The sequence below is a fragment of the Tenrec ecaudatus genome, chromosome 3 (genome assembly GCF_050624435.1).
Source record: "Tenrec ecaudatus isolate mTenEca1 chromosome 3, mTenEca1.hap1, whole genome shotgun sequence".
NCBI classification, from domain to species: Eukaryota; Metazoa; Chordata; class Mammalia; order Afrosoricida; family Tenrecidae; genus Tenrec; species Tenrec ecaudatus.
In genome coordinates, this window is record NC_134532.1 from 220,368,965 (window position 1) to 220,393,377 (window position 24,413).

The window sequence follows — 24,413 nt, forward strand, 5'->3', positions numbered from 1 at the left end:
CCCCATTGGCTTTTGCCTGATTACGCCCCACAGTCTCCTCCCAGTGTTCTCTTCACCTTTCACCTCCTCACCTTATGTGGCTCCCGAAGGTCCCCAGAGCCCGCCCCCGGACCTCAAGTACTGGCGAGTATAAACTGTCCATCACACATACGTGGTCTCGGATTGGCTAAAGAGATGGGTGGGCGGGCAAAATGACTACGGAGTCTGCGCCCGTTTCGTGGCCCGAGGGCGCGTGCGCAGTGAAGGCGGGCATCATGGCGGTCCGGTGCGTGGGGTTGGCGCGGCGCGCTCTCCCGGCCCTGGCGCGGCCTCTTAGGTACGGAGCACGGGGCCTGGGGCCGCGTCTGGGAGCTGGGTGTCGCGGGTTCCGAGTGTCGCGGCAAGCAGGTCCCGGATGACGTCCCGTGACGCTCCCCGCGGGCGCCTGGGGCGCGAGCCCCGAGCAACGCCGTGGCCCGGGCCCCGGCTCCCAGAGCCGCTGAGGGACGGAGGCGCATAATCCTACTCGGCGGGAGCGCGCCTCCCCGGGGCTTGGGGCGGGCCCGGGACCCGGGAGAAGCCGCTTGACAGGGCCGGGACTGTCAGCGGCTCTGTCCTCAAAGGTTTAGCGGGCCGAGCGAGTCGCGGGGCGCCTCGTGTCCACGGGCACTGAGGCCTGCCCGGCGAATGCAGCGCCGCGCTCCCGCGCGATTAATGGTGACCTTGGGCGTCGCCCTCACCTTTCGGTTGGCCCGCCGCCCGGTGGGCAGCAGCTCTGCTCGGCTGCCGGTGATCAGTGGCAGTGCTGGCCCCACCGGGCGTGGGCGGGGTGCTTGGGACGGAGGAAGACCAGGGTGATGGTGCGCGGGCGCTGTCTGCGAACAGAGGGCAGTGGTGAGGGGGTCCTCACCTTCCATTCAGAAGACCTCCTAGCCAAGCCCCGTGTGCAGATGGAGGTGCCGCGCTGGCATGCTGGGCCAGGGAGCGCAGCTTCCATCTAAGATGGCCTGGCTATCTGCTCTCTGCTTCCAAACAGAACCCACTGGCCTCGTTGTATTTAGGGTCACCAGTCATCGTGCGACTGGGCCAACTCCAGGGCAGCTCACCACCGTGCACGTCAAATGGGGTTTACTTTTATTAGATCTCAAAGAATTTCTCCCCAACATATGATGAACAACCCCACCCCACCTTTCTAAACCATGAGCCTGACTGTAAGGAGCAGGTGACAGACTCCCGGCTTCATCTCCAACACTTAGATCTGCCCCTCGGCCACTGTGCACTGCCGCCAAGCAAAAGAATGGCCAGAACTTGGAGGAGGACTCGGGGCAGAGTGGACAGAAGGCTGACCCTACCTCCCCAGAGAAGGTGCTCTTGGAAGAAAAGGTGAAACTGGAGGGGCAGCTGAAGGAGACCATGGTAAGGCCTCGCAGGGGCACAGCTTGCTGGCCCAGCACTTCTGCAGCTCATCCACTTCATCCCCTACTTCAGGGAACTTGGGGGAACCTCCCTCAGGAGCTGGGGTCATTGGTAGCACTGAGGAGAGTGGCACACATTGAAAGCCTCAAGGTTGTGAGCCATTTGGATCTGCTCCACGCCCTAGATTGAAGTAGAGTTTTCTCCCTGAGGGAGACAGGTCCACGGAGCTCCCCAGTCAGCCTCAGAGTTGTGTTGATGGACAGGCCAAACTCCAGCGAGCGTCCATCGTCTGCCCAGGTCTTTGTGGGCCCAGCTCTGTGGCGAGAGTCATCTTGTGTGCTCCACAAATGGTAGTGAATCAAAGCCTACAACGGTCTCTGCACAGGAGCGCTTCCGCAGGCAGTTTAAGGTGGATGCTGGGGAAGAATGTAAGCAGTTGCAAGAGCTGCATGCCTAGTGGGAGGGAGGGGTTTTATGAACTATTCAGTCGTGTGGGCGGTTGTTGGACGAGAAAGCGTCCACTTCTCTAAGGATTTATGGAGGATGTAAAGCTCTTCAAGTGCCAATACTGAAGCAATCTTCAGTACCCTGTGAGTTAACTGCTATGCCTCTACCCCCTTTCAGATAAGGAAATGGAGGCCCCCACAGATTATGTAAACTTGCCAAGGTTACCAGCTGCCAAGTGGCAGTGCCAGGATTTGAACTAGGGGCGGCCGCCCTCCCTAGTGACGAAGGGAATGCTAGAATTTCAGGAGTGGTAGTGAGCAGCAGGATGGGAGGACTGGCAGCAGCTGTCACAAAGGGAAGGTGTAACCCGGGTGCTCTGGGCATCTGTTCTTCCCAGGCCTGAGGCGCTTGCTCTGGTCTCCAGTGCGGCATCTGCCCTGGAGTTCAGGGCCAGGGTGATTGGCTGGCTACCTGCTCAGCCCTGTTTTCTCTAAGTTGGTCTCCTTCCTCAGACACAGGTGTGGCATAAGCGGGGGTGGGGGTGTGTGCTGCAGCCTTGGTCTGGTTGGCCTCCTGTGGATTTGTTCTGTTTTGTTCGTGGATATTTCTCTCTAGGAAAAATACAAGCGTGCTTTGGCAGACACTGAGAACTTGCGGCAAAGAAGTCAGAAATTAGTGGAAGAGGCAAAATTATATGGTACCTGTGAGGGTGGCACGGGTGCTGGCAGAGGGTCATTAGGCTGGCAGGAGCCATGTCCAGATCAGCAGCCAGTATGGGAGGGCTTAGTGGCAGGGTGGCCTGGGGTGGGTGCCAGAGTCCTGAGAGCCCGCCTCCCGGGCCTTCCACTTCCTGCCGACACTTGGCCCTACTTATCAAGCCCATTCTGAGTCTGGACGACACTCAGCCTCACAGGACACAGTTGCCCCCTGGGGTTCCCGAGCCTGTGACTCAGACAGTTTTGTCCTTCCAAGGAAAGCACCCGTGGGTGTGAGCTGTAGGCAGGCAGCCCTACACGGGACCCACAGGGCTGTTGATGGAGCAGCAGGAGTGCCCCCCCTCCACCAGAAGCTCACTTCTCCCCTCTCTGCAGGCATCCAGGGCTTCTGCAAGGACTTGCTGGAGGTCGCAGACATCCTGGAGAAGGCCACGCAAAGCGTTCCCCAAGACCAGGTCCGCGAGGACAACCCCCACCTCAAGAGCCTGTACGAGGGCCTGGTCATGACGGAGGTCCAGATCCAGAAGGTGTTCACCAAGCACGGCCTGCTCAGGCTGGACCCTGTCGGGGCCAAGTTCGATCCCTATGAACACGAGGCCCTGTTCCATGCTCCAGTGGAGGGCAAGGAGCCGGGCACGGTGGCACTAGTCAGCAAGGTGGGCTACAAGCTGCACGGCCGCACATTGCGGCCCGCTTTGGTCGGCGTGGTCAAGGAGGCATAAGTGCCCAGCAAGGCCGCCTAGTGCACTCACTGCTGGGACTCTGGAAGACTAGCCTGCCCGCCATCCCTTCTCCCACTGCTCGGGACTCCCGGCCCTCCTGGGGATCACAGGCAGCCAGAGGCCACAGAGGCACACGTTGCTGCCCAGTGGTGGTGACTGCCAGGTCTGCCACTGGATCTTCAGTTTTTTATTCCTAGATCCCTGTTCTTGGGGGACCTGTGGACATTACAGGGCCAATAGCGTGTCACGGATCACACGGTCTGCTGGTGCCACGAGGCTTTTAAACTAATAAAGCATCTTTAGGACCTGGGTCTGCTGTCTCCTCCCAACCCACTTCTCCGCCCGGGTGTGGCCCTCGGGAGGGGCAGAACTGTTTTTCCATGGGAGTGCCCTGAGGAGGCATGCCCGGAGTCTTCATGGGAGGAGTGTGTGTGCCGGGGCTGCAGGTGATATTAGCAGTATTTGTACTTATGCCCTGCCCTGTACCTGTTTACAGACCTTCAGTTCAGGCACAGCCCTGGTACGCTCGGATGCTGGGCTGAGCTGCTAACGGGTGCTGGCTCCTGGGGAGGCGCCCTGTGCAGGGCCTTCACTGCTCTCCTGCATCTGGGAGAACAGGTGCTGGGGTGAGCCAGCCCTCAGGAAGGAGCCGCCTCCCAGTCTGCTCATGGGAGGACCTGGGCCACTGCGGCCCACCCCGCCCCTGGGCCCTCCATACACATGGACACCCGTTCCCATAGCTGACGCAGCAATAGCCAGCGCTGATAGGACAATATGCCACAGTTTCAGCGGGCCTTGCTGGACAGAGTGGTACAGTGTCATCTTGCTGTGCCCTCAAGAGACCTGGGTGGATTACACAAGAGCCCCTCCTACTCAGAAACCTGTTGGGGCTGTCTGGTGCTCAGCTGGTGGGCATTGGAGGCAGGGTCAGAAGTTTTCCTCATACCTTCTGCCAGGTGCCATCCCAGGACAAGGCCTGTTGGTGGCCCTGGCTCAGGCAGAGTGTCAGGGATGGGCCTGGTGGGAAGCAGGTCTGAGGCTCACTGAGCTGAAGGGAGGCCTGTTCTGCTCTGTGGTGCCTGAGGCTTAGGGGTGGTTCTCGTCATTTTGGGTGCTCAAGGTCAAAGCAAACAAAAAAAAAAGTGGGATGATGGTGTCAGCTCAGAGAGGAGCTGGGGACAGGACACAACCAGTTCCCATGTACCTGGGACACTCATACCTGCCTTGGCTCTGTCTACCCTGACCCCACAGGACCTAGTGGCCATTCCGATTAGGAGACAGCAGACATTCGCCTGCCTGAGCTGGGGCCCCGCTGACTAGAAGTCCTCGTGTTCCCCACAATCCCCCAGGGTGTGAACAGCACCAGGCCCACTGCAGGTCATAAGTCTGCCCTGGCTCTCAGCCACGTGTGCTCCCCAGGGGCAGGTAGGGGAGAAGGTGCAGTTAGGAAGTCATCCTGGGGAGACCAGTGTTTCAAACAACTTTAATGTGACCTCAGGTGCAGGCACGGCCTAAGTTCCGATGAGGAGTGCCTCCTGGCCTAGGGTGGCGACGGCCAGAGAGGGTGGCAAAGTCTGGCTGGGCGGAGGCAACCGCACCCCACGGCTGGAGATCCTGCGCAGCCCTGGGTCAGCTAGTCCTAGAGGGGGGACTCCCGAGGGCAGGGCTGCACTGGGGACAGGTCTGGGAACAGCTGGCCTGGCGAGCCTGGGGAAGGGCAGGCAGGGAGGCCCTCCTCGCCTGGAGCCAATCACAGACTCAGCACAAGATAGGTTCCCGAAGCTGCTGCTGGCCGTGGGGGTGCCCTCAGGGTGGCTGCGCCCCACCAGAACCTCCTCACAGGATCTCTCGACTCTCCGCCCTGCCCATCTAAAGTGCCTCGTGCCAGTCTGCTGCTGGGCGGCCACCGGGAAGGGCGGCCGCCTGCCCACACAGCTCCCTTAGCAGCCGGCTGCGCGAAGCACGAGCCTGTGTGCCCGAGGCTTGCTCCTAGACAGTGGGCGGGCGGGCGGGCGGTCTCAGGCGGCGTCCCTGGAGATCCAGCCGCTCTCGGTGAGGAAGCTCAGAATCCTCTTCTTCAGGACCTTGTCCAGGTAGCTAGGGAGACGGCTTTTGGCCGGCACGCCCTGGCGCTTCTGCAGGTGGTCTTTGATGATGATGGTCTTGACGGTGACGTAGCGTGCGGGGCTCAGGCTCAGCGAGCTGCACAGCACCTTCTCTCGGTCCGAGAGCAGCTCGAAGCCCGGCAGGTGCTCAATGGCCGCGAACTCGCCCTCGCGGCCGTCCTCCCGGCCCCGCCTCCAGGCGGCCAGGCCCTTGCTCTCCTTGCGCTTCTCGCGCTTGTGCCGCGCCGCCTCGTACTCGGCCGACTCCTCCATCTTGGTGATGCCGTTGCGGCGGTAGCGCTGCAGCTCGCGGATCTTGGCGCGCAGCGCCTTCTCCTTGTGCATGCTCTCGAAGAGCTCGTCCAGCTCCCGGCACGGCAGGAACTGGCACAGCGGGCGCAGGCGCAGCCGCAGCTCCCGCTCCTCCTTGGCCACCTTGCGCCGCGTGGCGCGCTCCCTGTCCTTGCGGTCCTTGCCCAGGAAGGCAGGCACCAGGTTGTAGTCTCGCGCGATGTTCTTGCGCCGCTGCCTCTCACGCAGCTTGCGCACGTACATGTCCACGTGCGCGCGCTTGAGCTCGATCTCCACGTCCTCGTCGTCGTAGTTGACCGAGAGCCCACTGATGAGCGCCTCGGCCTCCTGGTCGTACTCCACCTCGTAGTCGTCACGCAGCGGCATGTAGCCCAGCTGCTGCTGCTCCGCCGCCGAGATCTCCAGCGGGGGCAGCGGCGTGGTCAGGCTGGGGGAGAGCGGGCCGCCGCCGGGGCACGTGTGGTCCGTGACGCGGTTTGGGATGGTGTCGGGGATGCAGGCCTTGCCCAGGTTGCCGTGCACGTACATGCTCACGTAGTGCTCCATCACCTCCTGCGGCGTCCGCGATGCGCCTACGTGCGCCGCCATGTCCTCCTGCAATGAGAGGGCACGCTAGAGACCAGCCACGTCCACTATGGGAGGACCCGGGAGTGAAGGTGGGGGCATCATCCACCAAGATGCCTGCAGTGGCACCGGTTACAGCGGGTGGAATGAGCCTCACTGTCATTTGCAGGGGCCGGCGGCTCTCACAGCAGGGCCATCCACACAAGGCACCCACTGCTCAGAGAGAGAGAAACAGACCCCAGTGTCCACCTGTAGGTGGGGCACTCACCCAGTCTGGACCCTCCCCTCAGCATAGAAGGGCCCTGGTAAAGCACTAGATCCAGAGGGTCTGCTGTTCTGTGGCCCTCACTGGTATGACACAGAGACCAGAGGTGGCCAGTGGTTGGGGGGCGGGGTCACCAGATGAGGTCATGCTCATGCAGAATGCCAGCAGGGTTGCTGAGTGGGGCTTGTAGGGGGGACTGGGGGAGGGGTTTCGCAGCACCTGGCTGGCACTGCCATCTCCCCGGTCCAGCGCCCCACCCTGCACAGGGCACCATGACTCAGCAGCGGGTGCCGCAGGAGCTGGGGCGGCCCCTGGGAGCCCCGACTCCAGCTTATTAATGGCAGGAAGCTGTAGGCCGCCCTCAATCTCTTCCTCCACCAAGGGGCCTCTTCCTCACCGGCGACCACGAAACCGCGCCAGTGAGGCCGGAGGATGGCTCGCTCAGCCGCCGTTCCCTCCCCTCCCTGCTGGCCATAGGGTCCTGACACATTGGGGGCCCTGGGCAGAGTGGCATCTGGCCAGAGCCGTCCCCTTTACAGGGCTTCTGAGCTGTACTTGGAGAAGGTGTACCTGTCACCTGAGCCCCCCTCCCCCAACCCCTCTCACCTATGCTCAAGCCCACATGATGGGGAGTGGGGGAGGGGGTGACATCACACGAGACCACACATGCCAGACAACCAGTCCAGTCCTGCTTCCTGCTCACATCCTTGACAGTGGGCAGCACCTTGCCCCACGCATCCTCAATGTCCCCGTCCCTCAACACTGGGCCAGCAGGCACCACTGCCCACAAGCTCCAGCCTGGCCAGGGCTCCTGCCCATAGGGCAGGATGGCTACAGGGCTGACTGCTGACCCTGCCGACCTGGGGTCACTGAGGATGCACGTGTTCTGTGCCTCAGAAGCCTGTTTCAGACGGAGCAAGATCTGCAAATCCCGTCCCAGTGGTGGGTGAGAAGGATGGGGCACTCTGGTGCCCTCCACGTTTGCCAGCGAGGCCATGGGACCCACACACTGTCACAGAAAATGTCTACACCTTTCAGGCAGGGGGGCAGAGCATGACTACTGGCCACAGCCTGCACCAGGCCATCCTCTTCACACCTCAGGCATCTGAATGCCACCTTCCTGCCAGGACTCAGAGCCTCAGAGGGACCCCAGCACTGTGGACTCACGCCACAAGTCAGAGGGTTGTTGCCTGCCTGCCAGGGCCCCCGTCAGCCAACAACACTGGCCATGCTGCTGCCAGTCACAGCAGACAGAATCACCCTGGGAGCCCAGGGTGGGTCTCAGGGACAGTCCAGACCAGAGCGCGACGCATCAGGCCACCCCTGGAGTTACAGGCGAGATGGCTTCTCCCAGCCTGACCCACCAGTGGGCACAAGAGACTGGCCTTCCTCCTGCAAGGGAGGGGACAGTCTGTCACCTCCTGAGGGTCACCATGACATCCACATAGTGAAGGGGAAGGCCAGCGACCCCTCAGCAGTTCAGGCCAAGCATGTGTGTACTCCTGATGGACAGTGGGCAGACTGATGGGGGTGGACAGCAGAAGGGGCTTCCTGGGAAGCAGTTGGTTGGATGAGGGGAAGCAGGGGGTAGGGAGGGATCATGGATTAAGGGAAAGTTGGTTGCCTGGAGGCTGGGCAGATGGAAGGATGAAAGGATGAGGGCATGAATGAGGAAGAGGGTGGGTGGGGGATAGATGGTTGGCTGGGCGTTGGGCAGATAGTGATGGATGCATGGGTGTATGGGTGTAAAGATAGAAGCAACGCACAGGTTTGGGGAAATGAGATTTGAAAAGCAGGCTCTCCTCCAGAATGGCCGAAACAGGAACAGTATTCTACATGGGGAATGCCTTTCCCACGGCTGCCCACTGTCACACATTGAGCTGAGTGTGTGCGTGTACATTAATGAGTGGGTGCACGTGTGCGCTTATGAGTCGCCCAAAGTTCACAGAGACACAACCACGGTTTGAGTGCTTTTCTGCTGGCTGTTGAGAAGAAACAACCTGCTCTTTGCAGGAAGGGGGCGATGAGGATTAACATCAGGACTGCTGACCCCTTTCATGGAGAAGGCAGCAAAGGGGGCTTCTGACAGTGTGCCTGGCAACCTGACCAAGGGCCCCCAGGCTGCAGCTCCAGCAAAAGGAGGACCCGAGTCAAGAGCCACAGGCCCCATGTTGGCCGAGGGGCCTTTAGCCTTTGCTAGGACCACAAGAATAGGTCTCAGTACCCAAGGAGGCAGGAGGCATGGTCCGAGACTCATCCTGAGAGAATGCTCCCAGTTGGTCCCTCCAAGGCAACTGGACGTGCCCATTGCACACTCAGCGACCTCTGCCGCCGGGCCCTGCCGCTCATGCCCATCAGACACAGATTCTCTTGGGCCCTCCCTGCCCCCCCCCCCAGGACAACTGCAGCGGCACGGTCACCAGCTGCACCACCTGTGGGGGAGAGAAGGGAAGGGAGAAGAAACTGTCAGTCTGCAGGCAGCTCGCTCCTTAAGCCACAGCTGGTCTACAGCCGGACGAGGCCAGGGTCACGACAGACAACACGAGAGAGCAGGGATGAAAAAAACGAATAGACCAACCAGCCCGGTTAAGACAATAGGCCATTCCCAGACTGCTGCCCCTGGGCACTAGGTCAGCTTCTGTGCATCTGCGGCCACCACCTAAGACACGTGTGGCCCATCCTGTACACATGGACAGGCACCCAGAGACATGTCCAAAGCTGCTTCGGGCAGAGCAACTAGGCCAGGCTGGTGGGCCAGAGAGGGACACCACTACCCAGAGTGGGCAGTGCACTGGGGGGCAGGTGCAGAATGCAGATGCCAGGCCTCACTCTGGCTCAAGACACAGCCCCTGCCCTGTAACAGGGGCCTGTGTGCGCGCTAATGTTGGGCAGGCAGTGTGTGGAGGCCTGCTACTCAGGGCCGCACCAGGGGCTGCCAGGAGATGCTGTCCAAGAGCTGGAAGCCCCTGCGGGCTCTCACCTCCTGGCTTGGTATGGCAGCTTGCTGAGGTGTGGATGGGCAGTGGGAAGATCAGACTCAGCGGGGACAGAGGAGCCACAGGAGGTGGCAGTATGCAACCTACTTGAAAAGTCACGCGCTGGCCTTTTCTCTTACACTGTCACACGAGTGGACAGTGCTTGGCCCGAAGTGCCCAGAGCTGAGGGGCCCATGCCAGGCATGGGACCAGGGTCACCAGCTCTGAGTCAGGGCTCCCAGCCTGAAGAACCAGGTCCGCAGCCCTGGGGCATAAACAGTGAGCCTGGGGGCTGGGGTGGGGGATTCCCTGTGGGGAAGTGGACAGTGAGGCAGGGTTGGGGTACTCTGCCCAGGGACATGGGCTATAAGCTGGGGTCGGAGTCCCCAGCCTGAAATGGGGACAGTGAGCCGGGGTCTGGGTCTCCAGGCCGGAGAGTGGGCGGTGAGTGAGGGTCTAGGGTTCTCAGCCCCGAGACGCGGGACAGCGAGTTAGCCCGGGTCCGGAGGCCGGGACCCCAGTCCCCAAGGCGCACTCACCCAGTTGCCGAAGCCGAACTGCTCGATGGCGTCCAGCAGCAGCTGCTCCTCGCGGCTGGTCCAGCCGCCCTCGGCCTCGGGCCCCCAGAGCGTGAAGCGGCCGCCGTCCACCAGCTGGTAGCCGTGGTATCGGCGGTGGTGGCCGATCTCGGCGCCCGCCGAGAAGCACTCGGGGCACAGCTCGATGTCCTGACACTCGGTGCAGCGGAAGCGCAGTGGGCTGACCTCAGCCAGGCAGTACACACAGTACTTCTTGCCGAGCTCCGCCATCTTCCCACGGGGCACTCAGCCGCAAGGGGCTCCCGCCGCCGCGCCCCCAGCCGCCGCACAACCGCCGCCGCCGCTCGTACCGCCGCGCCCAGCCGGGCCTCAGCGCGCAGGCGCCATGGGCCGCCGTCGCTGCCGCGCCGCAGCACGCAGGCGCCTGCGCGCCCCAGCCCCGCCGCGCCTGCGCGCTGCCCGCGTTGCCCGCCCCGCCCTGCGCCGCCAACGCCCGACGCCCCGCTCAGACTCGGACTGGGAACGCGCCGGGCGGAAGTGAGGCGGACGCGTCCCGCCCCTCGCCGAGCAAGCCGACATCCTCGTCCAGTCGGGCCGGGCCGCCGTTCTTTCGCAATTTTCCATTGGTCGTCTTGCACCTGGAGGCGTGGCTGTAGGCGGGGCGCCGCACCGACTCCTGGCCAATCGCCGGGTCCCTAGCGCTCGCCGCGGTTGCCCCTGGAAACCGAGCCGCCAGCTGCAGGTCGGAGATGGAGGGCGACGCCGAGGACCCCGAGGGCTCGGAGAGCCCGAGCCTACGACCGCAGGGCCCCAGCCCTGGCCCGGAGACGCCGGCCGAGGCCGCCGAGCCCTCGATAGCGGAGCTCTCGGGCGGAGACGCCGCAACGGAGCTCGAGGTCCTGGAAGAGTCGGCGGATGTTGGGGCCGGGGCCGAAGCCGAAGCGGAGCCGAGGTCGTCCGGGGAACCCGAAGCCACGCTTAACGAGGCCGAGACTGAGCCCCAAACCGAGGCCGAGGCCACGCTCGGCGAGCCCGAAGCCGAGGCTGAGCCTGAGGAACAGCGGGCGGGACCAGGTACGGAGGCGGAGCTCGAGGCGGAGGAGCAGCCGGCCGGGCCGGGCCCCGAAGCCAGCTCCGAGGGCCCGGGCGTGGAGCTGGCCGAGTCCTGGTCCGCGTCCTTGTTGGCTGTGCTGCCCGCCGTTGCCGACGCGGTGGAGCAGGAGGCTGAGAGTTCGCCGTTGGAGGAAGAAGGCACGAGGAACGACGCCCAGGCCGACGTGGCGTCCAGCAGGTTCCGCCAGTGGAGCTACAGCACTCGCGGCAGCGGCGAGGAGTGGTCGGAGGAGGTGAAGCAGCAGCATGAGCAGCAGCTGCGCAGCGAGCTCCTGGAGCAGTACCGCGCGCTGCTGGCGGAGCGCAACCGATGCCAGCGCTACAACTCCTACCTGCAGCACAAGATCCACGACGCTTTGCGCAAGAAGAAGGGCCTGGATGCGGCCGAGGTGCCCGACAGGCCCGAGCCCGAGGCCCCCGAGAAGGAGCAGGCCTACCTGCGCTACCTGGCCAAACTGGAGGAGCTGAAGAAGCAGCTGGCCGAGGACCTGGACTGGTACCACCAGGAGCTGGCCCAGCTCCAGAAGCAGTGCCGCGAGAAGCTGTCCCAGGTGGATAAGGACTGGCGCGCCTTCCAGGCGGTCAAGAAGCAGGTGGTGCTGCAGGCCATGGGCAGCTGTTGGTTGCGGGGCGGGCGCCAGGCCGCCCTGCGGGAGGTGGAGGCGATTCAGGCCCTGGAGGACAAGAAGGAGAAGGAGATGCGTGCTGTGCGGCTGGAGAACGTGCAGCTGAGGCAGAGCCTGATGCACTTTGAAACTAGGATGAGGACCCAGGAGGACCTGACCCAGGGCCTGCTGCTCATCGACTTTGAGCAACTCAAGATTGAGAATCAGACCTTCAACGAGAAAGTGGAGGAGCGCGGCGAGGAGCTGCTGAAGCTGCGGAACAAGGTGACCGACAACGTCCAGGTGGTCACCCACGTAAAGGAGAAGCTGCACTTTGTGGAGGCGGAGAACACGGCCAAGAAGGCGCAGCTCCAGGAGCTGGAGGCCCTGGTGGCCCACCGGAGGGATGTCCTCACCCAGACCAAGAAGGCCCGCGACAGGCTGCGGTTGGACAACATCAAGCTCAGTCAGAAGTGCGGGCTGCTGGGCAGGGACTTGCTGCTGCAGGATATGGAGGAGAAGATGAAGCAGGCAGAGCAGCTCAACCAGCGCCTCGAGGCCCTGAAGCGCCACCACGCCGGGCTGTCCATGTCCTGCAAGGGCGTCAAGCAGAAGATCCGGGAAGCCAGGGCCTTCCTCCCCTCGTGAGCACTAGTGTGTTCTCCTAACTTCTCACTTCCACCTAGGTGAGGAAGCAGCTTTTGTTTGGGGTCCGGAGAAATGGAACTGGTGTAATGTGCCCAAGACTCAGGGAAGGCAGGGGAGGGGTGCCCACAGCCCCTTTGTATAGACAAAGCAGGGCCTTTAAAGCGTCCTGGTCGAGGCCAGAGGAGTGCTGCGTCTCTCTCATTGGGAGGGGCATTCATAATTTCCACAAATGGGTGAGTAACACTCCCAACTCTTGTGCCTTAAGCTATTAAACTCACTTTGAGCTTGTTACATTGTGCCTCGAATGCAGACTGGTTCCCTTACATCACTCCTCAAAGTAGGCTGTATGTGCCTGAGACCTGGGGGAAGGTGGGGGCACTGGGAGCCTCCAGGGAGCAGGCGAAAAATAGGGAGTGTGGTTGCTGTGCCTTCAGCCCCACCCCTACCCCCCACCCCCCCATGCAGACTCTGCCTGGGCCCCACTTCCAGTTACACACCCTGTGTTAGTCTGGGTGGACTAGAGAAACAAATTCATAGACATTCCTGTGTATAAGAAAGAGCTTTGTATAATATAAAAGAGCAATTGTATATTGAGAAAACATCCCAGCCCAGATCAAGTCCATAAGTCTGATATTAGCCCATATGTCCTATTCCAGTCTATAATTCCTCTTCAGACTCACATAACATATGCAATGATGTCAAATGCAGGAAGATCACAAGCCAGTGAGTGGAGTCTTTGGATACAGTAGTGGTAGAAGCATCTCAGTGCTGGTGTGGGTCACCATGTGGCTCCTCCAGCCCCAGGGCTCTGGCTCCATCAGTGTGTCTCCATGTGACTTGCCAACAGGAATATGAAGCAGAGTGTGTCCCGCCTCCAGGGAAGAAGACGAGTTCCCAGAATATTCAGGAGGCCATACCCATACCAATGCCTCGTTGGTTATGACCTGATTAACAGTAGCAAAATTACAGTGATGAAGTAGCAATGAAAATAATGTTATGGTTTGGGGGGGGGGGGAGTCACCACAACCTGAGGAACTGTACTAAAGGATCACAGCATTAGGAAGGTTGAGAACCACTGCTCGAAGGAAACACCTACTGATACAGAAAAAGGAGGCTGTGCTTTCCAGCCAGAACAGACGGTCACTGTCTTGTGCACTTGGTCAAATATTTGCAGGGGGACCTCCAGGCCGCCATGAGCCCACTCCATCCCCCCCCCCCTTTTTTTTTTACCAGCAATATATTTTCAGCGCTTGGCGGGTGAAACTCCTTCACAGTTTATGTTATACTCTAGGAAACCGCTCGGAGTGTAATCTGGGTGAACATTGACAGAGATTGACTTTCCATCCAGTAGCTCAGACAGGTTTTGCTTGCGGACGTCAATCACCGTCCTTACACAGTGACAGCACTCCTGTTTCCCGTTTCTACGTGTTCTTTGTTGTCCCTTCCTGCCTCTGAGCTTTCTACCTGGGTCGTGGTCTGATCTCCACTGGTCTTTGTTCTGAGGAGGGGTACATCCTGCTGCCTTTTGGCTGAAAGGTTGAGCCATGGGGTAGTCTAAGAAATACTGAAATGTCTAGTATTGAAAGCACATGGATTAAGAAATAAAGTACCAGAGACCGCTAAAAGAACAAACTGATCTGTCTTGGAAGAAGTGTGACCAGAGTGCTCCTTAGAGGACAGGAGGGTGAGACTTTTGTCACATATACTTTGGACGTGTTGGGAGAGACCAGTCCCTGGAGAAGGACGTCACGCTGGGTAAAGTGGAGGGGTGGTCAAAAGAAGTCCTTCGACAAGCTGGATGGACACTGGATGTGACAGTAGGCTTGGGCACAGGAACGATGGTGAGGATGGCACAGGGCCAGGCAGTGTCCCCTGCTGCGCATGGGGTCACTGTGGGTTGGAACCAGCCGATGGTCCCGACAAGTGTTCCTGGTGTTGACCTGAGGAATACCCATGGTTCTCCCAGCACAGACCCGGTGAAGAATGCATCCCCTTGGCCTTGATGCTGTTGGGAGGGCGTGTTTTTATTTCCTCTTAATCTTGGGTTGAGTTTCGACATGTGCAGCTGCTTTCGGATGACATGTCTTTCCCCCCCCCCCCCACCCCCCAATTCCTAAGTGCAGGGACCCACCGGGAGGGAGATGCCGCGGCAGTTGAGCAGTGGAGCACCTGAAAGCTGCTTCTGGTGCGAGGATCGTGTTTTCTGAAGTGTGTTGCCCTTGAAGCTGGTGAAGCAAGCATCAGATGCCCTCCTACCCACCATGGCTTGAATGTGCTGTTTTTCATGGTACTGTTTCTTAACTTCCCTGGTGGTAACCCCGAGTGTGGCTCAGGGTAAATGTTAACTGTGTATTAAAGTTTATCATACCTGGAATGTCTACTAGAGAGATTAAAATGAGTAATTTCTTAAGAATCACAAGCCTACAATAGAAAACAAATTTTATGCAAAACAATGTACCGCTTTGGGTACAAAATTACTGACATAATTAGACCACCAGGGAAGCTAACCCACCCGAACACAACCACACACGGGAGACCACTGGCCACTATGACAAGGTGTTCTTTGTGCCTGAACCCCAAATCCATATCTGCCCCACCAGACTCTTGGGGTTTGGAGGCCCCCTGAGGGAGCTTGGCAATGACGTGACTAACCAAGCTGGCGGCTTTTGTCACCTGCTGACCTTGAGGCCCTTGGCTGGCAATAGAGCACTCTAGAGCTTGAGGTCACGGGATAGCCGCCCAGTCATGGCTTCTGAGGCCAGGCTACTTCTGAGGGAGCACTCCACAGCCCCCAGGGCAGTCTTACCCCATCTTTCTTCAGTGCCCTCCTCTCTGTACCCACAGAATCTTGTCGGCCCATGCCAGCCCTTTAGCTGTTGCTATGTCCCAGGCATATCGACAAAGCCCTGGAAGAGCCCCGTGGCAGTTACATAATCTGTCAACTTGCAAAGGGGTGGGGTCTAGCCTGTCAATCAGGTCACAGCCAATGAGGCCTCTGTGTGGGCATGGCCTTCTGAGGATTCTGGGAACTCCTGTCTTCCTCCCTGGAGGCAGTACATACGCTCTGCTTTACATTCTTGTTGACAAGGCAGATGGAGCTACGCTGATGGAAGCCAGGGCCTTGGAGCTGGAGGAGCCACGTGGAGACCCACACCAGCATTGAGATGCTTCCACCACCACTGGATCCACAAGGCTTTCCACCCAATGGCCTGTGATCTTCCTGCATTTGACGTCATCGTGTATGTTGTGTGAGTCTGAAGAGGAATTTATAGACTGGTATCAGACATATGGACTGGAATGTTGATCTCAATGTACAATTACTTATTAAGTTCCCTATTACCTACACGTGTGTCTGGATTTCTCTAGTCCATCTGGACTCACTCAGTCCCTGACCAGTGCTCCCTGGAGTTGTAAGATGACTGTTACTGGGACGGCACTCTCACTAAGTTTCCATGAGTGCCACGTGAGGTGTTTTGTGTCCCGCCCTGTGGCTCACACCCAGCTTGGGGGAGGAGGGCCCTCAGGAATCAAGGCCAGGAAAGGACAGGGAGGCTGTCTCACAACACAGGCCGAGTTATGCGGGCTACCGAGGGCCAGTCCCCCCACACACAGCAGCTGTAGATGAGCTTGGTCATCAGGGGCTGGACTGGAAACTCCTGACACTTCGACTCTGTAAAACTGCAGAGCAGAACCCGGGCTAGGGCTGCTTTCGTCTCCTTGGAAAGAGCCCGGCCATGAGCAGAGTGGAAATGTAAGAAACTAGGTGATTCATATGAGCAAATGGTGGCTATGAGCTGCTGGAGTGCAGGACTGAGTTCTCCTGAAAGCAAGCAGTCCCCACTTCCTCTCACAGCTGGTATGGACCAAGAGGGGCCCTAACGGAGAGGCTAGCGCTGCTTCTGCAGGGTTTCTGAGGCTGTTAGCTCTTCACAGGTTCGGCAAAAATAACACTGGTCCTCGAGAGCTCAGGAGTACAAGTCCCCTTGACATGGGAAATCCATGTGTCAGGGGGACCCTTTTGAGACTTCAGGCTGGGAGTCTCTCTTAATTGTCCAACAATGCGTGCACATTGTTTCTGCCCACCTACTGCAATCCCAAGGCACAATCACAACCCTACTGCTGTCCTTGTGATCTCATGCAGTTATTCTAATGGGGTGAGTTCAGTGCTACGCTTCGGTAAGGGCTGTAGCCTGGACTCTCAGGGTGTTGTCATGGTCCACATTCTTCTCCCCTCGCTCCAGGGCCTTCTCATGAGATCCATCTCATAGGAGCTGGCCGAGGGAGCTGGGCACATCAAGCTCTTCGGGTCTCAGGGTCATGGAGGCTAATGTGTCCACTGGACCCATTGTTTCCGTATGATTTTCATTTCCCATGAGTGGTTTTCCTCTGGGCACGGAGAAACCCCGGGCTGTACCTGAGCTGGCTGCTCACGAGCCTTGAGTCCCTGGTTGACACTCCCCAGGTGGGCTGCAGTGCAGGGCTGGGGACATCCCACCAGGCAGCAGCACACGCCCGCCAGAGCGGCAGTTCCAGCCATCTCATTAGGGACGAGTTAATGAAACGTTGGGTCCAATACTGCAGGCTGATAACTTGGTGTGGCCTATGATGGTGTTATAACTATCCCCTGGCCTCTGGCAGGTTTCCCACCCCCAACGTGGAGCAGTGCATGGAACCACACCATGCCCACTGGCCTTGGTGTTTTGGGGGTGGGGTGGGCAAGGTCTCTTTTGTTATCCTCCTTTTGGTTATAATCAATCTATAGTCCTAAGTATGTATCACGATGATTGAATCAGGAAGTGTCCTGTGGGCAGTGTACGCCAGCAGTTGGTGTCTGCCTGCCTGGTGCTGGGGAATGGTGTCCTCTGCACTTGTGAACTCTGACCTCACCTCTGGGGGGCTGTTAGCAGAGACTGTGCCTGGGGGCAGCTGGGATATCAAATCCCAGCAGCTTTGAAAGCTCTAGGTTTACTGTTGGCTGGCCACCCACTGGGGTCCTGGAGCGGAGGCTGTAGGCGTCTGGGAAGGAGCCTTTCTCATAGTGGGCAAGTCAGGCCCTCGGTGCGTGGTTCCCAAGCCAGAGGGTTAACCATGTGGCAGGACAGGCGGCCTGCTTCAAAACAAATGCCTACATTCCCATCAGCCCTCTTGCTGCTGGTACAGACGCCGCGGTCCCACCAGCCCAGAGTGCCTGCGGCTCACTTTTTAAACTTCGGGAGGGATGAGAAAAAACACCCAGACCACTCAGGTACCAGGTGAGGGAGAGGCCCGGGTCCCCAGCCGGGCTCACACTTTGGAGGTGGTGACTCAGTCAGACCCCGAGGACGCCTTCCAAAGAACCAATGTCTTTGTTTGCTCAACAGCCAGCGAGGTGCCTGCTTGGGGCGGCCAATTACAGCCCTCCCCAATGCTCGCAATAGATGAAACCTTCCAACACTGTCAGAGGCTGCCGCCAAGGGCAGACAGGCTCGGCCACTTAACAAGACCAGAGCTTGGGGATCAGGTCTGACTTGGCTCTTGGTGTAAACTTGACACCACCCCCCATCCCGGGAAACACTATTTGGTCTGTGGAGAGGGACCACGGCTACGTGGAGGGGGACCATGCAAGCAGGATGTGACATAGGGAAGTGGGGTCACCATGGGCAGCTTAGTCATCTTTCTGCTCTTGGAACTTCCAGGTTCCCTTCAATGAGGTGTCGCACTGGGGCGAGGGACCCAGAGTAGCCCTGTGGGTGATGGCGGCTCCATGTGTACAGGGTCAGTCGCCGACTGGACGGCACTAACAATCCTCATGGGCGGGGTCTGGAGCCTGTGCGTTTTTGCCCTCTGACTAGACACAGGGAGGGGGATCGGGTGCCAGTGCACAGCCCTCCCCAGAACTGGCTCTTGGCTGGGGTGCCGCAGCAGGGTCAGCAGCAGCAAATGGGTTTAGGCTCTGGGCTCCTGAGGGACGCCTCCAAGCCCAGGGAGGTGGCCGGTGGATGGCAGGCTGGTGGCGAAAGCCCCTGGGGAGCAGGGGACAGACGGTGAGCAGAGCAGGTATCTGTGTCTGCCTGGGGCCTGTGTGTGCATGCACCCGAGTGAGAGGGACACCCAGGCTGCTGCGGTGCCGACGACCTGCCCTCCTTGCTCACGGAGCACCTAGTGTCCCTACTCTGGTGACCTGCCATTGCCCTGTTGGCTGGACCACCCCTGGTAGGTGGCACAGCCCCCTCGCCCTACCCGGGTGCCCCTCCTCAGCAGGGTCTCCCCCAACATCTACCTTCCACTGCGGCAGTGCCAAGTGGCCCACGGCAGCCTGGGCCACCTGGGACCTGGCGCACCTGGATCCAGCTCGAGGCAGGTCCAGCTTCCCGCCCACCTCATACTGCTGTCACCGAAGCCCTCACCGTCACTGTCGCCCTCTGGCCACTTGCAGAGAGCCACACCCAGGGCAGGGGCAGGTCTGTGCAGAGGCCGTGGACAGTCAACCCCAGCGACTCCATGTCCCCGACTGACTACCACGGCTGCGGTGCAGGACACTGAGGCCACTCTCCCCACAGGGGGCTCCTGATGCCCGCCAGTCCCGTGTTTGTCCTCACGGCCACTCCCCCAGGGGGCTCATCGTCGCGATCTGGTGGACTGAGACATAAACAACAGTCCAGGTCACCACTGGTGGCCGCCGCCATGGGGCCTCCATCCAGTTCACAAGGCCACCAAGCTGAGTCTCCGTTTGTGTGCAGGAGGGGCCCTGACTAGATGTCTTGTCTAGACAGCCTGCTCAGCCCTCACCAAGTCAGCAGGCGGCAGTACCAAGAGCACACCTTTATTAATAAACACTATTTACAGGCAGGGCCACGGGGAGAGACCCAGCTGACCCTAGAGGAAGGGGCTGTACAGTGTTGCTAGGAGCTGTTCATCTATAATCGCTCAGGTCGAGGGCCGGGCGGCCAGATGCACCTCCAGGGAGCACCCCTATAAGGGCCCCCCTATGCTTGGCCAGCTACCAGGCCAGAGTCTGCAAGGGGGACACCTGAGGCTGGTGAGGGGCTGTGGCCAGGGGTACATCCGGTCCACGCCCAGCCACCCACAACTGGACACAGGCCAGCAGCCACGGAGATCCCTTGGCACCAGAGATGGCTGGGGTCCCTGGGTGTCCATGGTCAATGTGCCACACACTACCTTGGCCATATGGTGTCACGTGGTCCCTGGAGGAATGTCTTATGCACAATAAGAAAATACACCTTTAGGGGGAAGTGCCCAGGGCCACATTCCACACGGCCAAGGACAGACCAGCGACCACACTGGAGTTGGCTCAGAGGTCTACACATTCACGGGGGCACCCCAGCATATCTGGGGGTGGTGTGCAGGCACAGGCTGTGTGGAGGCAACACCACAGGCAGGTCTCCTGCTTCGCTCAAGCCCCCAGGACCCCTCCTCCGGTGCACACGCAGGAACCTGGAAACCAGACCCCTTAGCACGGCGGCCTGAAAGGAAGGGCCAGTCGACTAAACCCTCCAGTGGCCTCAGAAGCCAGAGCAGGCCTGCACTGGCTGGGCGGGCACAGGGAGCAGCAGCTGCCCCACGGCTGACTTCACACCTGGCGCCGTCCCAGCCACCTGCTGCTGCCCTCCAGCTGGTGAACACAAGCGCCTTTGCCCACACCATGCAGTGGCAGGCAGGCAGGCAGGCGCGGGCGCCTTCCTGGGGCCCACCAGCCGCATGTGACCTGGGTGGGTGTGACATGGCGCTGTGGCAGACCCACCCCATGGTCAGTCTCAATGCCTGAGGCCTCTGGGCAACGGTCCTGCGTGCCGTGGCCCAGAGCCTTGTGCTCGTCCAGGGTCCTGGAGGTGCCAGGGTTTAATGAGGTGCTGCTCAGCGAGGGGGGCAGCCACTGGTGAGCAGCCGCCAGCCCTGCGCCACGTGTCTCAGGGCCAGGCCTTGGCCAGTCCCTGCAGGCCTTCCAAGGCCAGCCAGAGCTAGGGAGCCAGGGGCTGACGCTGGTACCAGCTGCCCACAGCCTCAGCGCCGAGCAGAAGGGCTGCCGCGCTCCACCTCCCGGCTGTCCTTCTGCAGTGCTGTCAGGACCTGGGGTCAGAGGAGATGCCTGTGGTGAGTGTGCACACACACGGAATGTGGACACACGGATGGACGGCCCCTCGCTGCACCGTGCCGTGATCTCACAGGATGGAGGCCAGGCCAGGTGGTCAGGGCCCAGCTCCTGGTCTGCCCAAGCCAGTTCGGCTCACAGGTGCCCGTGGTGTCACTGCAGGCTGACAGCGTCCTTGTAAAGGACGGACAGGAGTGTGGCGGCCCTGTGGGGGAGGGCAGGCCAAGCCTCACTAGGGAAAGTCAGTCACCAGACCATCTGCTCAGACAGTGGGCTACAGCGTGGGCTCCATCTCAGTGCAGCTGCTCAGCCACGATGGCCATGTGAGGCCATGGCTGGACCACAGAAGCCAAGGACAAAGGGCTCTCCAGCCCTGTGTCCTCTAACAGACACAGGGCGGGCATCTGTGACGCCAAGAATGAGTGCAGCACGCCCGGCTGAGAGGCTGAGGTGTGCTCTGTGACTGCTCTGTACCCCAGCCCCCCTCGGAGCCGCCACTGGGCTGTCTGCAGGGCCTGTACCCAGACTCTCCAGCACTGAATGGAAAAGCAGCGGAACCAGCCACTCGCCCTGGAACAACGTGGCCCCGTCACTGGCTCGCAGACCATGTGTGTGGACAGGGCGCCCTGTTGTCAGGAGGGCAGAGCTGGAGCAGGTGCAGAGGGTGCTGGGAAGGGACCGAGAGATGGCTGCCCTGCCCAGGGCTGCACATCAGTGACACTGTGTGACACAGCCCCCCAGGGGAGACAGCAGCCTGCCCACAGGGAAGGGGGCCAAGGGCAGGATGGAGCCTGATCCTGCCACCCTGCCCACCGCCTGTCAGAAACTAGCCCAGATGCCAAGCCCAGCCTCCCGAGCCCCTCTCCCACCCCCTCCCATGACTGTACACACACCTCACAGGAGGTGCCAGGTGTGGACCTGCCACCCCACTGACAGGCCCATGGGAAGGTGGGGTGGGAGAGCCCCTCCCCACTCCTGTCCCGGGGCTGTGCACACCCCTGAGAGAGATGGGCAGGGCTGGGTGGGGTGGGGGGTCGGGGGGACCCAGCCAGCACAGGCGGACACACACCTGGGCCCACTTCCTGCTGCGGCTCTGCATCTGGACAGTGGCGATGGCGGCGAAGAGCTGGTCGGGAGGCAGCTGGTCGGGCAGGCGGGTGAGGAACTGGGCCATGTGGATGAAGTCCATGCTGGCCAGTACGTCCTGGAAGAGCCGCAGCAGGCCCAGCGCCGTGCGGAACAGGAACTCCTCGCCGTCCCGGCAGAACACATCCCACACGCGGCACGCCAGGTCAAGCGGCAGGGACCTGCTGTACAGGGTGAAGATCCTGCAGACAGGGGACAGCAGACCAGGCCCTGTGGCCCCAGAGGCCCCCAGAGGCGGGGCACCAGGCAGGGCCAGCTCCTTGGTGGGTGGCAGAGGTAGTCATCAGTCAGACCGCCAGCCCTCCACCTAGTAAGCAGGAGTGGCCTAGGGCACACAGTCCAATAGGGGTCAGCAAGGGCCAGAGCACAGGGAGCACTGAGTGGGCCCTCTGGGGTATGGCCAGGCCGAGGCATGCCAGAGACAGCGAGCTCCAGGCTGGGGCCGCTGTCCCCCTCTCCGCTGGCTCATAGAGATCACCCTGCCCGGGCCGCCGTGGGCCACGCCTCCCGCAGATGGGGTTCCCAGCAGGCAGCAGCAGCCCCTACAGTGCAGCCTGCAGTCAGGTGGGCAGCATCAGGCGCTGAGTCACCACAGCAGGGCTGTTACAGGAGCCACAGGGTATGGGAGACGGGCAGGGTGCATGACAGGGCCAGGGCCCCTGGAGCCTAAAAGACACTGCAGGGGGCAGGGGCAGGTGGGCCGATACTCTGGGAACTTGGAAGACTCAGGCTTACCAATCAATTAGGTAGATGTCTGGAGTTAGGTTGTTCTTCTTGAAATGAGCAAATAGTTTGGGCAAATTTTCTTCAAAGAATACCTCAAATGCAGCAAAATACGTCAACATCTGGGAGACAATGGAAACAGCCATGAAGAGGGGGCAGCCACTGCCCTGACGCCAGGGAACCCAGACGCTCTATCCCCCAGGGCTGCGGGCACAGCCAAGCCATAACGCTCCACCCGTGCAAAGTGCTCCGCTCCGGCCGCCTCGCCCGACCTCTGCCTCTTCCGACAGGATCCCTGACCCCGCCTGCCCCACTCGCAGGAGGAAGCAGAGCTACCATCCTCTCCCCGCATCTGCGGCAGGGTCTGAGGGGAGGCCGCCAGCACTCTGCAAGCAGTGGGGGAAGCTTGGGGCAGGGGCTACACAGGCTCAGTGCCCCCCTTCACCGACTTATCTTTGAGACACTGTCTCTTAAGAGGAATGACTTTGTTTTCAGGGACCCTGGTAAACACCCCACTTTTGATGGGTCACAACTGTGGGGGGCAGGCTTGGGTTCTGGAGGGCAGAGGCTGGGGACGCTGTTCACACGGATGCTGTGAACAGTGCCCACCATTCTGCCAGGACCCTTCCACAGACATGCTGACTTCCAAAGTTCTGTGCAGGGCTGCAAAGCTGACCGCTTCCACAGAAATCCTCTTGGTGTGACTGCCTACCAAGACTGGCCCCAGGCGTTGGCAGGAGGACGGGCCTCTCTTCCACACACAACCCCCATTTCCTGGAGCTCTGGTGGCATCATGGGTAAGGCGCTCGGCAAAGAACTAGGAGGTCAGCTCTTCAAACCCACCAGCTGCTCTGGGGCCAAGGCCACAAGCAGCAGCCTTGGAAACCACAAGGCATTCTGCTCCACCCCAGTGCTGGCTCGACGGCAGCAGGCTGGTGGCACAGAGGGTGAAGTGGGGCTGCTGACAGCCACTGGCCAAGTGGTAGTTTCCAAGGACTCTGATCCGAGTGCACGTGGAGGGCTGAAGGAGAATGGCTTAGCAGCCCCCAACAGCTTCAGCAGACTGGGACCTGGACCACCAACACACCCCACCCCACGCACACAAACACCCCCAGTTTCTGAGACTCATATCCAAACCACAAACCACACACAACATGCACCACCACTACCACCCCACCGCCCAGAGACGCACACGCTGCCTCAGCTCTCAAGTAAAGGCCAGGGTCTATTAGCGGACAACAAAAGCAGATAGACTTGAGTCCTGGGGCTTCAGAGCATGGGTTTGGGGACCGAGGGACCCCTAGAGTGAGCCCGTATCCACACATGCACAAGCAGACGCCCCCAGCAGCATGCTGGGTAGTGGGGGGCAGTCACTGCACGCTGTCCTCCACACAAAGTCACCACAATGTCAGGACTTCTCTCGGGACAAAACCCACATGGGCGACTGGCTGGGTTTTCCTCTACCAATGTCGGGGTGCGTGGGCATGTTTATGCAGGAGCCCCCTCTGCCCTCGTTTAAACAGCGGGTTTTCAGGAAGACTCGCCTGCCCACAGGGCTCAACAAACATGTTCACTAGTCGTCACTCAGCTTGAAATCCACGTCACCACAAACCCACAGGGCTGCCCGACAGCACTGCCACCCTCCACCATGCGCTGCAGAGAGGCGGCCATGGCATGTGCCACACCAGAGGGCCTACACACAAACCACCATCTGACAGGGGTACCAGGCACATACACACAGGGCACTCACGGGGCTGTTGTCGTCCATGAGCGCCACCTGATGGGGTGTGCCCACACACATCACGAGGGCACACTCACAAGGCCGTGGTCCACAGGGGAAAAGTGCCACCTAACGGGTAAGCACACCCACACTCACTCACACCCACCCACAGAGGGTACTCACGAGGCCGTGGTCCACACGGAAGAATGCCATCTGGCAGGGTTTATTCAGGAGGTTTGAGAAGGCGATGAAGGCGTCTGCCGTGTCCAGGTTCAGGATCAATACGGCAGCGATGAAGGACATACCTTGGACCTGGGGGCGGGTGGGGT

The 24,413-nt window shown here is 60.4% G+C and overlaps 4 protein-coding genes across 6 annotated transcripts in view; 2 read left to right on the forward strand and 2 right to left on the reverse strand.

The window, feature by feature from the left end:
- The first annotated feature begins 225 nt into the window (after window positions 1–225).
- Window positions 226–3,590, forward strand: GRPEL1 (GrpE like 1, mitochondrial). The gene is made up of 4 exons (XM_075544656.1): window positions 226–316; window positions 1,236–1,395; window positions 2,458–2,539; window positions 2,934–3,590. Exons 1-4 carry the CDS (start codon window positions 255–257, stop codon window positions 3,278–3,280), a joined length of 651 nt encoding a protein of 216 aa, XP_075400771.1. The 5' UTR covers window positions 226–254; the 3' UTR covers window positions 3,281–3,590.
- Window positions 3,591–4,749: 1,159 nt separating this feature from the next.
- On the reverse strand, window positions 4,750–10,447 carry TADA2B (transcriptional adaptor 2B). Its single transcript, XM_075544662.1, has 2 exons — window positions 10,041–10,447; window positions 4,750–6,291 (listed from the first exon to the last, which is right to left on the reverse strand). Exons 1-2 carry the CDS (start codon window positions 10,308–10,310, stop codon window positions 5,299–5,301), a joined length of 1,263 nt encoding a protein of 420 aa, XP_075400777.1. The 5' UTR covers window positions 10,311–10,447; the 3' UTR covers window positions 4,750–5,298.
- Window positions 10,448–10,732: 285 nt separating this feature from the next.
- Window positions 10,733–15,711, forward strand: CFAP184 (cilia and flagella associated protein 184). The gene is made up of 2 exons (XM_075544661.1): window positions 10,733–12,444; window positions 14,525–15,711. The coding sequence occupies exon 1, from the start codon at window positions 10,790–10,792 to the stop codon at window positions 12,404–12,406; it is 1,617 nt and encodes a 538-aa protein (XP_075400776.1). The 5' UTR covers window positions 10,733–10,789; the 3' UTR covers window positions 12,407–12,444; window positions 14,525–15,711.
- A 3,481-nt stretch (window positions 15,712–19,192) lies between these two features.
- The window catches only part of TBC1D14 (TBC1 domain family member 14), a 62,660-nt gene continuing 57,439 nt past the window's right edge, over window positions 19,193–24,413 (reverse strand). For 2 of the 3 annotated variants that reach the window (XM_075544658.1, XM_075544660.1), the window contains exons 11-14: window positions 24,268–24,396; window positions 22,377–22,486; window positions 21,565–21,823; window positions 19,193–20,473 (exon numbers count right to left, since the gene is read on the reverse strand). In XM_075544658.1, the coding sequence (XP_075400773.1) occupies window positions 20,408–20,473; window positions 21,565–21,823; window positions 22,377–22,486; window positions 24,268–24,396 (564 nt within the window). In that variant the 3' untranslated portion in view covers window positions 19,193–20,407. Of the gene's footprint in view, window positions 20,701–21,564; window positions 21,824–22,376; window positions 22,487–24,267; window positions 24,397–24,413 lie in introns of all 3 variants that reach the window. The other variant, XM_075544657.1, reaches the window with a different exon arrangement.

What these genes read in the sequence shown, in the direction of transcription:
- TADA2B (XM_075544662.1), bottom strand. Translation starts at nt 10,310, where the DNA reads ATGGCGGAGCTCGGCAAGAAGTACTGTGTGTACTGCCTGGCTGAGGTC. An exon ending in AGTTCGGCTTCGGCAACTGG is followed by an intron (nt 6,292 to 10,040) that starts GTGAGTGCGCCT and finishes CTCTCATTGCAG; the next exon opens with GAGGACATGGCGGCGCACGT.
- GRPEL1 (XM_075544656.1), top strand. Translation starts at nt 255, where the DNA reads ATGGCGGTCCGGTGCGTGGGGTTGGCGCGGCGCGCTCTCCCGGCCCTG. An exon ending in GGCAGCTGAAGGAGACCATG is followed by an intron (nt 1,396 to 2,457) that starts GTAAGGCCTCGC and finishes ATTTCTCTCTAG; the next exon opens with GAAAAATACAAGCGTGCTTT. An exon ending in GGAAGAGGCAAAATTATATG is followed by an intron (nt 2,540 to 2,933) that starts GTACCTGTGAGG and finishes CCCTCTCTGCAG; the next exon opens with GCATCCAGGGCTTCTGCAAG.
- CFAP184 (XM_075544661.1), top strand. Translation starts at nt 10,790, where the DNA reads ATGGAGGGCGACGCCGAGGACCCCGAGGGCTCGGAGAGCCCGAGCCTA.